At 42.7% G+C, this 15,199-nt stretch overlaps 1 protein-coding gene across 1 annotated transcript in view; it reads left to right on the top strand.

Annotated features, from left to right (window-relative positions):
* The window catches only part of LOC129095349 (nucleosome-remodeling factor subunit BPTF-like), a 46,166-nt gene extending 33,139 nt beyond the window's left edge, over positions 1-13,027 (top strand). The window contains 7 exon segments of the mRNA XM_054603759.1: positions 2,241-2,466; positions 2,725-3,050; positions 4,510-4,683; positions 5,443-5,635; positions 6,201-6,285; positions 8,423-8,609; positions 10,703-13,027. Coding sequence (XP_054459734.1) covers positions 2,241-2,466; positions 2,725-3,050; positions 4,510-4,683; positions 5,443-5,635; positions 6,201-6,285; positions 8,423-8,609; positions 10,703-10,739 — 1,228 coding nt within the window. The 3' untranslated portion in view covers positions 10,740-13,027.
* The last annotated feature ends 2,172 nt before the right edge of the window (positions 13,028-15,199 follow it).

Here is a 15,199-nt window from a genome sequence, read left to right as displayed (position 1 = left end):
ATAGAAATGGAAACAATAGCAGAACAGACACCATGTTGACTACCCTAGGATCTGTCCACCATCACATCCTCTCTTCATTTCGCTGTTGTCCAAACACCATGTTGGGAGGTAATACACAGCGTGGGAACTTTTGGGTGTGTAACCACCAACAGCTGCGTGTACTCACTGTGACCCTAAAGAGAGAACACAAAGACAAACCCATGTATAATAAGAGGGGTTGCACAATAAAACCACACGAGGCCCTTCCAACCACAAACTGCACCAATTTGTTGGGATATAGCAGGTTTTCACTTCTCTATATAAAAACTAAATTTGCTTTGCATTGGTTGAAAGAATTATTAGGTAAAAAAAATAATATCTCCCTCAGAACATACTTTAAGAAATTTGGCAGAAATATAGAAGAAGAAAAAGCGGTTAGGAATACTACTACTACTACTACTACTACCACTATAAAAATAAAACCAGAATCTATAAAATACAACTCAAAGTAGAGAAATGTTTAGAAAGTCTCTCCTTTTCTATACGCTGTAGATGGACTATACTCTGACCTACGGTTGACCCTGACAACCATGTGTTTATGTCCACAGACGGTGTGTCAACACTGTACCCATTCACACAAACCTGAAATACCAACCCCAGACTACCGTGACATCACTACAGCAGCTCTGTCTGCTGTCTGTCTCTCTGCTTATTTTTTTGAATCCCTTTTTTCCATTTCTTCACGTCCTCCTTTTCTCTCGCTTTTCCCCACAAAAAAACGGCTCTGTCAGTAACGACACCGAGCGCTGACGTCGGCGTGCGTTTGTGTATCCAGTTTCATCAGTATCCACCACTTTCATGCTACATTTGCAGTGTTTACTTCAGCGTTCACGTTGTAGGAACCCTGGCCCGTCTTTGACCTCGGCAGCAGTGGATGTGTGTTTGTCCGTTGTTCACACAAACGTGCACTGAACGCGGCGTTCTGACGCCGAGCTTCGGACCAACAATTTTCGATCTGAGTTGTGAATGTTAGCGAACACGAGTGAACATACTCGGGTCACAGAGCCTTGAATTTTCTTTATTTACTGTCATATTCTGACTTTCAATTAAATGTTTTATTTAGTTTAGCTTTTATAGTATTGCGTTCAGTTTCTTGTACTACCTTTTGATTAGCAGGAAGTGATATCCTCACACAGTATAGGACCCCAAACATATGACCCTGAATCCCGCGCGTGACCTTTCTTCCTCTCTTCACTATGTTTACAAGAGCAGCGTACCTTCCCAGTCGTCATCTATCAGTCCATCTCTCACCATACCCCTCTTCTAACCTCCCACACACCACTCCCATGCTACTGAAGCGCAGAGTCTCACGCAAATAAATACCTTGCAACCAAATACCCCTCTAACATCTGTTGACACGTGGCCCAGTGACACGATAACTCTGACTGCTGGTTCTCACAGAGATGATGGTACAGCAGCATCGCTTTTAGGAAGTATATTGTAAAAAACTGTGATAATTGTCCTGGTGAAAGTTGCAAACGTTTTTTTGTTTTTTTTCCCCAAACCTATTTGATGTTGCACAGCCGAGGAAGGAAAGATTTAGAGCCGGATAGGGATGGGATACTCGGAAAGTCCAGAACATTAGTCAAACCCTGGAGGTTGTAGTTGCACAGCTCACACAACTGAGCCACCAGAAAACCTCAAGGACCTGTGTTGAGAGAAACGCTTTCATTGTTCATTGACACGCACTGCCATGTCTTACGCGTGGAAAGCTAGATGGTCACATTTTGGAAGTAGCCAATGGCCGAGCAGGTTGCACTCTCTAAAACATTGAAGCATTGTTTGGATAAATAACCCACTGGTGTGTCAGCAGGATAACTTTCTTCCTCTGTGACTTCGACTCTACTGACTTTCTGAATTCAAGATTCAGATGGGATAATCCTTTCCTCCCTGCTCTTTAAACTTTCTCTCTCAGAAGGAGTGTTATGTGTATTTTATGCCCTTAAAAATACCCTGACAGGGACACAGCCCTATTTCACATGGGTCCTCATTAGATTCAGTAGGGCTAATCCTTGAGCTGTGTTTTAAGGAGGGACTATACTTTTCTTTTCTTTTTTTTACTGTGTCCAAGGGGCATTCATTCTTAAAATACAGTACTTCACTATTCTATACAATGTGCATTTATGATCCTCTAACCTTTTAAAAGGTCAGGAGAATATAAGTCAGTAATGAATTTATTTATCCCGTCTATGTCTGTCCAGGATGATCGTATGCAACCAGGTGATGAAGTACATCCTGGACCGAATAGACAAGGATGAGAGGCAGACTGCCAAGAGGAAGAAGAAGGAAGAGGTGGTGGAGGCAAAGAAGAGGTTGGCCAACGCCAGCAAGCTCTCCTCGCTCCTTTATCGGCACAAAGAAAGCCTCAAGATGGAGATCCTGAAGAAGCGGGCGCTTCTCGACAAGGAGCTGCAGCTAGAGGCCCAGGTATGAAGGCAGGCAGGGGGGAACATAAAGACTGAGGGAAGAAATAAGTGTCCATTTAAATATTATCCAATGTAAACATTTTCAAAACCCTGGAGCACATAAAAGTAAGCATGAAGTTTAAAATGCCATTAGAAAGAGATGTGACAAATGTTATTGGAAACACCTTTTATTTCTTTAAATCATGAATAACCAAATCTAAATTCATAAAGGTGTCCTGAACCCATTTTTAACCCCGTCTGTCTTGACATCACTCCTCAGGAGGAGCTAAAGAAGGACCTGTTGCGGATGCGGAGGGAGAAGGAGCGGGCTCAGGCTGCAGCCCACCAGGCAGCTCAGGCCGCCGCTGCCGCGGCCCACAACCAGCAGCAGCATACCCCGGCACACAAGCATGGCATCACCCCTCCACACCACCTCACCACGAGCACCACCGCCTCATCACACAAGAGGAAACGGGAGGAGGAACGGGAGACCGCTACGCCAGCCAAGTCCAAGAAGAAGAAGATGATCTCGACGACGAGCACCAAGGAGTGCAAGAAGGAGATCAAGCTCTACTGCGTCTGCAAGACGCCCTACGACGAGACCAAGTATGACAATGACCTGTGGAGTGCTCTCCAATTTAAATATTATTTTAACCAGGGGGTAGGCATGTTGGTAGTACACAATTTAACAAAAACACACTGGCCCATTTGACAGACCTTTTCAATAAACTCTTGTAGGAGCTCAGTCAGAAAATGAACTTGCCTTTCGTCTGCGGAAAAACACTTTCAGTTTAGGTTCCTGCCTCACAAAATTGTCTCAGCTTCCGAGGTTGTACTTTCCAATGGTCCAGAAACTATAAAGGAAGAGTTTACGGCCCATAACTTTGCTGACACAAACCAGACTGCAGCAACAAGTGTAAAGCATTCATTCATCTTGTAAGCAAGCACTGGTTGAAAAATCAATATTAGGAAGAGGGATGGAATTTTGTTTAAAGTTGATGTTTAAACGTCACTTATGCAGCCGACTTCCTGCCAAGTAAAAAGAACAAATTTACCCCAAACTTCACACTGTTTGCTAATTGTATCAGTGTGGTCGTGCACTAAAGCAGAAAAACAACCTCGTACATTTTTTTTCAAACTTCAGTTCACACAAACACAAACAAAGACATCACTTTTTAATAGTGATGTCGTGAACAAGTTTTCTTGCCCTCAATCCAATTTATTTAATATTGAGCATCTGCCGATACTGAGTCCCGATCCGATACTACCAGGCTGCTCGTTAATGTTTTTTTATTTAATTTGTATTATTAACAAAAAAGCAAAGCATAATAAAACAAAAACTTTTTGGCATTTTTACCATCTCGAAGGAATTCCTTTCTCCCTTTTTAAAAGTGTCCTCTAGTGTTTGTTGCCACAGTGAAGCCTTTTCCTGAGTTATCTAAATTAACTGTAAGTCAGTTAAGTGTTTATTTTCTTCGTCTCTACACATTTGCGTAGATTACATACATGAAATTACTCTTACTGGCTTTTTGCTGGCGGTGCTTTTGTTGCACTTGTAGTGGCTTGTGAGTGCGGTTGTCGTCGGCTCTGCACATCCGTCTGTCTGGTGAAACACCGTGCACCGGCTTAGACTGTATATTACACCATACATGACAATGTATGAGAGTCCCACACTAAGCATAAAAAGAAACGTGTGCACATGTATGAGGTAAATTACATAAATACACAGTCTTGTACTTCATTTTGCTGTTTGTTAATGGTGTGTGGGGTTTCGCTGCGGTTCGGGCTCAAACACACACAGATCTACGGAGTTGGAGAGTTGATGGCGGCTGCACTCGTGGCTGTGCATGAAAGCTTGGCTAGTCAAAACTTTTGTATGACAGCTGACTAAGACGAAGGATCATATCAACATAGATCAATACAGCCGATACATTCAGTTTAGCCTAATCTACACGGTTCTTTGGATGTGGTGGAAACGTCTACATTAAAAACTTTCTTGACACTCTATTAACTAGTCAGTGTTGGTAAATGACAACACCTTTGTCTCCTTTTTCCCCCTCTAAAGGTTCTACATTGGCTGTGACCTGTGCACTAACTGGTATCATGGAGAGTGTGTGGGTATCACAGAGAAGGAGGCCAAGAAGATGGACGACTACATCTGTGTGGAGTGTAAACGGGGCCAAGAGCGCAGCACAGAGGAGCTGTACTGCATCTGTCACACGCCGTACGACGAGTCCCAGTAAGTGTTTGTGTCCATCACTGTGCTTCTGTTGGAAAACCAGGCTTCAAACGATCAGCACTGGTGTTACTTTAAATGTAAAAGAACATAACAGGGCTCGTATAGCGAATGGGATAGTAGTATGTGAAATATCAAAAGTAAGGCTTGATTTAAACAAAGAAATAGAATCCAGATTATTATATATATGTATTTAATATATATATTTTCTTTATTATTATTTTTTTAATCATATATAATACTTACTCACTTCCAGCTGAAGTCACATTTGAGAGCTATGTAGATGCTTTGGGGTTGCGTAAGTAGCAAAAACAAAATAAAGCTCCTATGCATTATCACACTCATCACATTCTTGCTCACCCAAGAGAGTCAACACAAACTGATGTATCGTAATGTACGTTGAATAATGGGAAATATGTGGTTTGCAAAAAGTGAAGGCAGACTGCAACCAACTAAATCCATTATCAGTGAGCTGCGTCCCAGTAGCTGTATCATCATTTCACTGAACACATTTTAAAAATGACAACATTTGGAAAATGTGTAACCTCGCCTAGATCTCAGAGTTTCTGCTTTACCTAACCAATTTTTTTTTTTGCTTTGAGAAAATCACAATTTAGTTTTTTTGCCACACTCACCTAACTGCATCTTCCAATCATCCCTCCACTCTTGATTATTCATAATCATTTATTTATATATAAATCACATCGATGGACAATGCAAAGGGCCCGACATCAAAAGTAAAAGTTCCTCTCGCCTCCACAGGTTCTACATCGGCTGTGACCGCTGTCAGAACTGGTACCACGGCCGCTGTGTGGGCATCCTGCAGAGCGAGGCCAACCAGATCGACGAGTACGTGTGTCCACAATGTCAGTCGACGGAGGACGCCATGACGGTCTTCACGCCGCTCACCGACAAGGACTACGAGGGCCTGCGGAGAATCCTGCGGTCCTTACAGGTAAACCGATTTATTGAAGCTGCACGGACGCCTGTGCCTACTGTGAAATGTGTACAGTAGAGCTGGGCAATACATCGGTTATACATCAATTATTGAGTTAATACGTCCTTTGTCTTTTTGTAGGCCTAGTTTGTTTTTCAGGAAAAATGTAGTAGTAGTAGTAGTTTAATGAGAAGCGATAGAGCGAGCACTAACACAGCTCCTCGTGGCCCCACTACAGTGTAAGAGCAGCAAACAAAAGTCCTCTGTGTCCGTCTTATCTGATGGGTTCGGCTCCCCAGAGCAGTACTTGGACAGCTGCCCGGCCTCAGCTATTTTTTTCCAGCTTCCCTTTTTATATTCTCCTCCTCCCTCCAGTGTTGTGTGTGTGTGTGTGTGTGTGTGTGTGTGTGAGAGAGAGAGAGAGAAGTGTGGAGGAAAGTAAGAGGGAACATCTGTGTTGACCCACCTGCCTCCACTGTCATTTTCATGGTGCTGTTTGTTTTTTCTTGGTTGGTTTCAGCTTTCATCAAGTGTCTTGTCTTTCTCGTTGTCTCTCCCTCGCGGCCCCCTCCCTCCTCTGCAGGCGCATAAAATGGCGTGGCCGTTCCTGGAGCCGGTGGACACAAACGACGCCCCGGACTACTACAGGGTTATCAAGGAGCCAATGGGTGAGTGGGGGAGATGTGTAATACAAACTATGAGGTTTGTAATTTAATGTTTCCCAGCGGCTGAACCCAGAGAATTAACCTCAAGTCCTGTTTGAGTTAGCAGCTACTCTGGACCCAAACCTTTTCTGTTTCCCCCCTGGTATTTATGCACACATTGAGTTTATTAAATGTTCCTCACTTTTCTGAATTCCACTTCTCCTTCACTGTCATGTAATCAGTGACCTGTTTAGGAAGCCTTGCTTTCCACTGTTTCACATTAAAAGCCTTTTGGAATAAAATGCACATCAATGAGAAAAATCTAGAAGTTAAATACAAATCAGATGTTTTAGCTCATTTACAGACAGTTGCCATTAGGTGGTGAGGCTGGTTTTCCACAGCACAACATTGTTTTTTTTTAGTTGCTTGTTGGTATTTTTTAGCATTTGCGGGGAAAAACCATTAAACACAACATTGTGAACCATCAAACTGCAACGCGGCACAAAATATAATAACAATCCTCACAGGGAGTGTCGGCTCAGGGACATTTTGTCATTTGAGTGTGAAAGTTATCAGCAAATACTTTTATAATGTAGTAAAAAAAATAAAAATGAATCAAGGTAAAACACTGAATAGTTGCTGGTTCAGTCTCTCTGATGATAGGATTTTGTTGCTTTTCTCTCTTTTGTATTATTAATGGAACATCTTTGCATTTTGGACTATTGGTTGAGCAAAATGAGCATTTTGACGACGTCCCCTTTGTTTGATATTTTTCCTTTTTTTCGACATGTCACAGACATGAAGGTGATTAATGGATGAACTGATAATGACAACAGTTTGTAAAGTTGCTGCCCTAGATTATATCACACGAAATAACTTAAGGACATAATACAAACATTTTATTGGTAACTCTCAAAGCAAAGCAAACTTAAAAACATCATATCTACTGTGGATTGGCTTTTCAAATGCCGAGATACTTTAAGCGTTGCACTTTGTGGCTTTGTTATGTAGGAAAATATTAAAATTGCAACTCGCGAATCAGCAGATTTCCACGGCTGGGATTGGTTGCCATCCCCATTTGGAAGATAACATTTCCTCAGTGGTGTTGTTTTCATTTCATAATTGCTTTAGGTTACTGGAAGCAACACCCAGTCTCTATATCTGAACCATTAAAACAGAGCCACCAGGAGGCCAGGCGGGGAGGAAGCCCTCCAACTCAGATCAAACCGGCCATGTAAATGGGGACCTACGTCAGCAGGGCCTTTTTGAACTTCCACACAAACAAACCGTTAATGAGCTGGTCCGGGTCTGCTGGGCTCCCCTGTGGAAAGGGACCAGCCCAACACTTAGCTCCTGTTGGCCCGGTGCTGGAAACTCAAATCCTCTCATCTCCCTTCCACTGCAAGAAAAAAAAAAAAAAAGACCTTGTTGGTTTTCAGGGGGGAGAGCATTTGACTCGTGTGGCTGCAGTCGATGGTAGTTTTTTTTGAGGGTTTTCAGATGAAATCTGATGACAGAGAAGAAGGAGGTCTTTGATATTGACCAGGAGGTGTGTTAGCTCCTGGCCAGCTGGGTGGGGGGTTAAGGAGGGTAAGAGTGGGATATGTTTTTTTCTTCAAAAGGCAGCCCCAGGGAGGCCGTGCAGAGCGAACCACCGGCAGCAGCAGATTATATGAAGCCTCGGCTGTTGCCAGTTAGCTTCTTCGCTGACTCAATCCTACCTTTTTATTCTAACTTGGATCTAATCTAGCTACTGACACTGAAAGCCCTCTCATACGGGCTACGTAGACTTGGAAGCTCTAATTTGACACTCGGGATAACGACGCTCTCCTCAGGAATGACGCATCGGTCAGATCCCAGTCACTGATCTGGAAGGCTGACTAGATCGAGGTTAAATCTGGCAAAGGTTTTAGATTCTTGGTGTCACGTATAATGTGATGAACTGTTCTCTCCAAAAAAACATACTTGAATGTCTGTCCAACACATGCCACATAAGCTGCAGATTCTATGACGCAGGCACGCTGATTTGTGGAACAAAGGCGTTTAGGAAAGCCAGATCTTATCTGCTGCTTCCTCCTATGTGATGTTTGTCTCTGGCAAACAACTAAATGTCTAGTATGCATTTCTAATAAGTACCACTGTTTATATCCCCTTTTCCTAGACCTTTCCACCATGGAGGAGAGGATACAGAAGCGCGAGTACATCAAGCTGACAGAGTTTGTAGCCGACATGACCAAAATCTTCGACAACTGCCGCTACTACAACCCCAGCGACTCGCCCTTCTACCAGTGTGCCGAGGTTCTGGAGACCTTCTTTGTCCAGAAACTCAAAGGGTTCAAAGCCAGCAGGTAAGACGGGGAAAACTGGTGACGGTCAGAACCGATGAGGAGACGAAACACAAAAATGGCAGCAGGGTTACAAGCCGCTTGGTTAGAGAATAATGTGTCCCAAAGTAAGAGACTAATTCAGTGGTAGTTCCAGCTGTGCTGCTGTGAAGCCGACTTTGACCTCTGACCTCCTTGGAGGTTGGGTGGATTCACACTTTCTCTAATGAGAGCAATACAGTGTCACTTCTTAAGGTAAAAAATACACGTCAGACGCTAGTGGAGTTCATTGACTCCTTCTTCTCTTTGATTTCCTGGGTCGACACCTTCCTCTAAACATTTAAATCATTGTTTTTTATTTTGAGTTATTTTGAGACTTATTACTTTCAAAGCCTGAATTGTTCTGGGCTCTGCGGGACGGACACACGCCTTTCCCTACCCTCCCAACTTTTTTTCCAGCAGAATGTATGAGCTTTCACACTCTTGATCCTCTGCAGTTTCATGTTGGTGTTATCTTCACTCTTCACTTCTTTAATCAGCTCATTATTCAACCAACAACAGTAAACTGAGTCTGCCCAATCGGGGCCTTTTATGTTCAGGGTGAGAACTAAATCCCTAGATCATTCGAAGAATTTTACAAAGTTGAAAGAAACGTTTTACCGTGTTCTTCATGGCCTCAACAAAGCTCTTGCTGCTGTTCCTGTTGTGTGGCAGCATCAAATGAACCGTAATAACTCCACCATCTGGTTGTGCCTCTGAACTCACCTCACTGCATTTCCCTCGCTGCGTGGTGTGATTGCTTTGGGTGGATGCACACTACAAGATTCATATTATTTATATTTTCATACAATACATGTCGTTTCCATGCCTTTTCTGTACCTAAATGAAGTTGTTTACTGGAGAACAAGCTGAACATTTCATGGTGACATCAACTGGAAGTAGTGAGATCTTAACACACGAGGAGTTTCTATGAGCGCCTCCGCTCTGATGTCTAATTAGTTCAGTAAGTCTTGTGGTTTGCATCCAGCTATGCGCCTGAAAAGGTGATGTGCTTCACCTGTGTGTATTTACACCATCCATTCCCTCTCTCTCTGTCTCTCCCTCTCTCTCTCTCTTTTTTGCAGATTGTGATGTCATACTCCTGGGTGCCGGGGTCACTCTTAAAACAAACAAAACAATAATTTGCTATCCCCTCGGACGTTGCTGTTTTTACTTGTTTAAAACGGCGTTAAAAACGTTGTAAGAAAGTGCATATTAAACCACACTGTAGGTGTGATCCTTTTTTTATTTGAAAAGCAAAGGAAAGAAAAAAAAAAGTTTCTACTGTCTAACTATGGCAGCCATGTTGGTAACACAAAGCATTCAAGGGAAAATGTATTTTCTTACACTTCTTTCAACAGATTACTGATATTTTGTTTATGCTTTAGTTAAATATAGGATAAAATATGAAGTTTGTCATTCTCTTTTTTTTTTTGAGACTCAGTTTTGAAATAAATAAATAAGTGATTGATTTTGATTGTAAAATCTGACTTCAGTTCCACCAACACTCACTCACAGATAAGTTCTCTTTTAATTTGACAGAACCTTTGTTCATCATATCGGTCACAACAAGCTGCAGACGGACACTTTTACCTCATTTCTTAGCCATGAATTTTTAAAAGCATGCAACATTTATCAGTTTCATTTTTATTGGCTGTACCCATGTATAATGTTATTTTATGTGAATATTATATCTTTTTGTGAAGGACTATTTTTATTTTCTAAAGGAAATAATGGTAGGATCTGTAAAGATAGATTGGAGAAAAAATGTAGTTTAGCTTTCCTGTTCTAAATATGGCGAGCTCGACGGTCTCCAGTTTAAAGGAAAAGTCCCTGTACATACACTGTTGGGCTGACATCACCTAGTACATAACATTTCACCAACATGGCTGCTTGGTCTATGTCAAAGTGTCCGACCCACTGGCATCCAATTCATGTTTTTGTTGTTTGTTTTGTTGTTTTTTTTGTATTTCCCCTAGTGCATATTTTTGTCATATTGTAAAGCTTTTAATAAAAAAGGAAACACCAAGAAGTTTTCCAACTCTTTTTCTTCCTCCTCTCTTTGCCCGTCTCCGTAGGTCTCATAACAACAAACTTCAATCAGCAGCCTCTTAGCTCCCCCTCTTAAAATCCAAGTGTCAAAATAACAAGCCTTGAGGTTTTCCTCTTAAAGATTAAGCCCGGTGGTCCGAGGCGGGCTGCAAACCAACCTGAGCCCTCTCTGAAGGAGAGCACGCTCCCAGCTGGAAATCAGCTCCCTCTGGGGTCAAAGCGACCAAACCTCCCAACACCTCCACGGCAGAGCTAAGGCGAGACAGAGAGAAGCCCCTTTTCATCCAAAGTGTCACTGGGACGGAACGGCAGAGAAGTCCCACCTTCAGAACCAGGGGCGGGGCGGCCTCGGACTCTGTCTGTCAGCCGGCTTCATTCCCACCAGTGCACCCCCCCCATCCATGAGAAGAACGATCCAGACGATGAGTTGGCTGGTTGGATGTTAACTGATCTCACGTCAGCAGTGGACTCTTGGAAGAGTTGTGTTGGTTCTGTAGCTGATCACTATTTTTTTCTGTGTCCTATATAGCAAAGTGTCAGCTTTGATCTTCCCACCCAGAGATGCAACTTTCATTTCATCCTGTCACATTTTGTTGACACAAACATCCCATTAGAGCCCACTCGCTGAAAATGCCCTTTGTATGCGTCACATGTGGCTAAAGACGGGCATCACAATCCGTGTACAGGACCTCAGAGATCATTCTTCTCATACTTTTTTTGTTTTTTTTAAAAAAGCTGGGTTTTATTGTTGCTGTAGAAACAAACGTTACTCTTTGTCGTCCCGTCCCCCACCCCATCCACCCACAAGAAAAAAACAATGGCATCAATGGTGCAGCCAATCTCAGGCGCAGCGTCACCTTCCATGTTTCAAACCTGACTCCGCTGCCTCCAGTTCTTCGGACTATGTTGCGTAGACCTGCACGAAGCATGAAGCAGCCTCCATGGAGCCAAACATGGTGGTGCATTCACATTCAGTGGCTCATTTCACTGTACGTTTCCTGATGCTGAGAGGCTCCATTTTTAGTAGAAGCTAGATTTCTGAAAAAAACAAACAAACAAACAAAAAAAAAAAAAATAGTCAAGAGGTGAATTAACTTCACCACGTACGGGTGTAGACGGCACTCGCAAGAATTATTAAAGTTGTCTAAATGTGGTTCAATAGTCGATTTAATCTCCATAGGGACACACCCAGGACAGCCCATCCCATACATCCTGCCCCTCTTCTGACCTTTTACCGTTTTGTGTTTTTCTGAAACGCAAGTGAAGAATGTCGACGAGCTCCGTGCTCTTTTTAAACTTGACCTTTTTAAAGGAGGAGGTCTACTGTCAATCCCTCCATATACACACACAACACACACACACACACCGTTTCGTCAAAAGTTCTGATTCCGTCAGCGACTGAGTCTCTAAGTCTCTCTCCTCTTATCTGTCAGCCACTTCTTCCACCATATTTCATTGAAGTTGACAGGTTGGCTCACATGTGTCTCTCAACTCGCCCTCAAAGCATGGTTAAGTAATTGGATAATGGGCTTTTCCACTCAGCATCAACTCAGTTATGTTGCGGTCTGCGGCAGCATGTCTGGGAGTTAACTTTGAGTGGGGACTGGGGAGTCTTTGTACCGTGGGGTTTGTACGAACATTTTATAGCTGCATTTTTATCATATTTGGGAACATTTTTGTAATCTGTGATTATCAGTTTTATAGGCGTGGGAGCAGTCATGAGACACGGTTGTATTTAAGTTGTTAAAAACACTTTTAAAATTAAGCAGATGTTTTGTTTCCAATCAGTTTTTTTTATTTGTATTCGCAGAGTTGAGAGATAATGTCGCTGCTGTCTTCTTTACCGTGTTTGTGTGTCTTTCACACAAATGTCCGTTACTTTGTAATCTGATGACGATGTGTTTCATCCGCTGTTTGTAATCTCTATTGTATATTATGACTGTCCAAATATGTAGAGATGACAGATTTTTAGAGCAGTAGAAACGTTTATTTTTCACTCTTTGAACCAGCAACCAAGCCCGTCTGTATTTTAACTGTCTATTTTTTTTCTCTTAAATTGAAGTGAACTCTACATTTTAGGTGAAATTGCCCTTTATATTAAAAGTGCTGCATATTGTGAGCATACAGGTATTGAATGGGGTAGAGTGACACACTTAACTCTTGTAAAGAGTTTTTCTTTTCTTTTGTAAGAAACCAACCAGTTCAACATAACTTCTATATTGACATTGCATTTCTTGTATTATTTATTCATATCAATGAAACGTTCTCAGTTTTTTTTTTTTGGTTTTTTTTTTTAGTAATGTTGAGGAAACATAACCGCAGGTAAAAAAAAAAATACTCTATGTTTTTAACTGATTGTGGCAACTCTGAAGATATTCTCTTTTGTACTTGATAGGACATTTCATCCTAGATAATAAAGTAATGTTTTTGACACCAGTTTTCCAAAGACTTGTGATTTCTTTGATTGTCTCTGCTCATCACAGACACAATGGAGAGTAGTTTATCTTATTAGTTTGTAAGTTTGCAGAGCAGACCGACCCTGCTGAGCTCTAAAAGTGATCACAGGAATCTTGAATTGGTTTCTGAATGTAATGTAGAGGCAGTTACAGAAATCAAGATTCATGTCACATAAGATTTTCTTTTGGGGGACCTGGTCAAAAGCATCAAAATTCTGGACCACTTGTGAGTGACACAGGGAATGTTTTGCTAAAGCAGGTGAAGATGTAACTTCAACTGCTGGGACCAGATGGAATGAATGCAAGAGTCTGTGCCTGGTCCGTAGTGATACCTAGATTTTGTACAGAACATATAACCGTAGAGGAAATAACATAAAGAGACCCTCCTTTACCTTTGGGACGAGGTTTGGGTGTGGCAGAAATAACATGTTTCCTCAGTGACCAAGCAATGGTCGGGTATCTGTTCTACAGAGTTTAGGTATAATTGAACATCGTCTGCATAGCAGTGACAGGATATACCTTTAAAATAGGGTGTTATTGAGCGTCCCCGTTGCTTGTCAGCTCTACTACTCTCTTTAATTTGTTTAAAAAAAGAGCAAAAGTTCCCCAAAAATACTTATCTGCCCAAGGAGACACAAATACAAGGCAAACTCCTGACCTACAATCTAGTTTAAAGGGCCTGTTTTTTTATATATATATAAATACATGGATTTTTATGTTCACGTATGTAGTAATAGATTTGCTAAATAAATGAATCAAGTAACAACAAACTAAAATAATATCTACAAATTGGGAGAAACAGGGGGCCCGCAGCTTATTTTTTCTCCCAGGGGCCTCTTGGAGAATAAATCCGGCCCTACACCTTCAGGCCCCTTCTTAACAATTATCTGGACAAGGTCATGACCTCCAACACGCTCGTACAAACTCTTCCTGTGATCAAATTACCAACATGACACATGAAAGGTCGACCTTTCTCTCTCCTCTCTGCCCCCACCCCCCACCCACCTCCCCGTCGTAACTCCCCACTTAAACCGCTAAATGGATCCAGAGGCTCCCGTGGACGCTGCGATCACCGCAGATGTGGTTTTGCGATCCACCACCCCGGCTCCCATCCACCCTTGTGGCTTGGGGGCCATCACACAGGAAGCAACTGAGATATTCCCAACCTCCCTCTCTGCTCTAACCCGCTTTGTCTCCCCACCTCCTCCTTCTTTACATCCTCCGCGATGAGGAATGTCCTCCTGCTGCGATAGTAGCCAAGATGTGGAGCAGGCTCCCGTTTCCTGCCCGCCTGCATCTGTTCCCTCCAGCGCTGATCCCAGATAGAGGCTTCCTCCAGCCTGGGAACCGGCCGGCCGAGCTGACAGACGGACGGAGGGGGAGAAAAGAGGCTTAGCCCTGCCGGCCTCGACGTCCAAGTTCCCAAGCAGGTCTTTCTCTTCCCGGAGGCCAGACAGAGAGACCATGGTTGTTGAACTCTAATTAGAGAGACTTACTTTAAGGGGCTCCTTCCCGTGCAATCACTGGGAAAGATAGTGAGTACCAATGTGTCGGTCAGTGGGCAGATGTCTGTGATAGCATGAGTGGAGGGTGGGTTTAAAGACAAATAAATTCCTCACGGGGTCGTTGAGTACAAAACAAAAACACATTTTTATTTGGTTCATGTATAGATAAGCAAAGTAAGCGTTCAGTGCAAGTTTTCCCTCTCATGAGATCAGGGTCATACTACAATCAAGCCAGAGATCTCTGATTAAATAAGAAGCTATCACTTTAGAGAAACAGACCCAACACACCCACTCCTGCTTCAATCCCCTCCCTGTGTCATCTTACATAACCTTATTTATTTCTCCTCCACCTCGTCTTTCTCTCATCCTGCCTACATACTTTAAATACCCCCCTCTTTGAGCTTTGGCCCTCCCAGAGGAGGACGTGTTTGTAAGCAAGAAAACAAGAGCCGTCCCAAAAGAGGAGCTGTGACGGAGGCATTTTCCAAGTCATGTGTCCAGGTGCGGAGAGGATCAGATTTCTGCGATTAGACTTATGGCTTAGTCCTTACAACAACACGCC

Source organism: Anoplopoma fimbria, chromosome 9 (genome assembly GCF_027596085.1).
Source record: "Anoplopoma fimbria isolate UVic2021 breed Golden Eagle Sablefish chromosome 9, Afim_UVic_2022, whole genome shotgun sequence".
Classification (NCBI taxonomy): domain Eukaryota; kingdom Metazoa; phylum Chordata; class Actinopteri; order Perciformes; family Anoplopomatidae; genus Anoplopoma; species Anoplopoma fimbria.
This window is presented reverse-complemented; position numbering and strand designations above follow the sequence as displayed.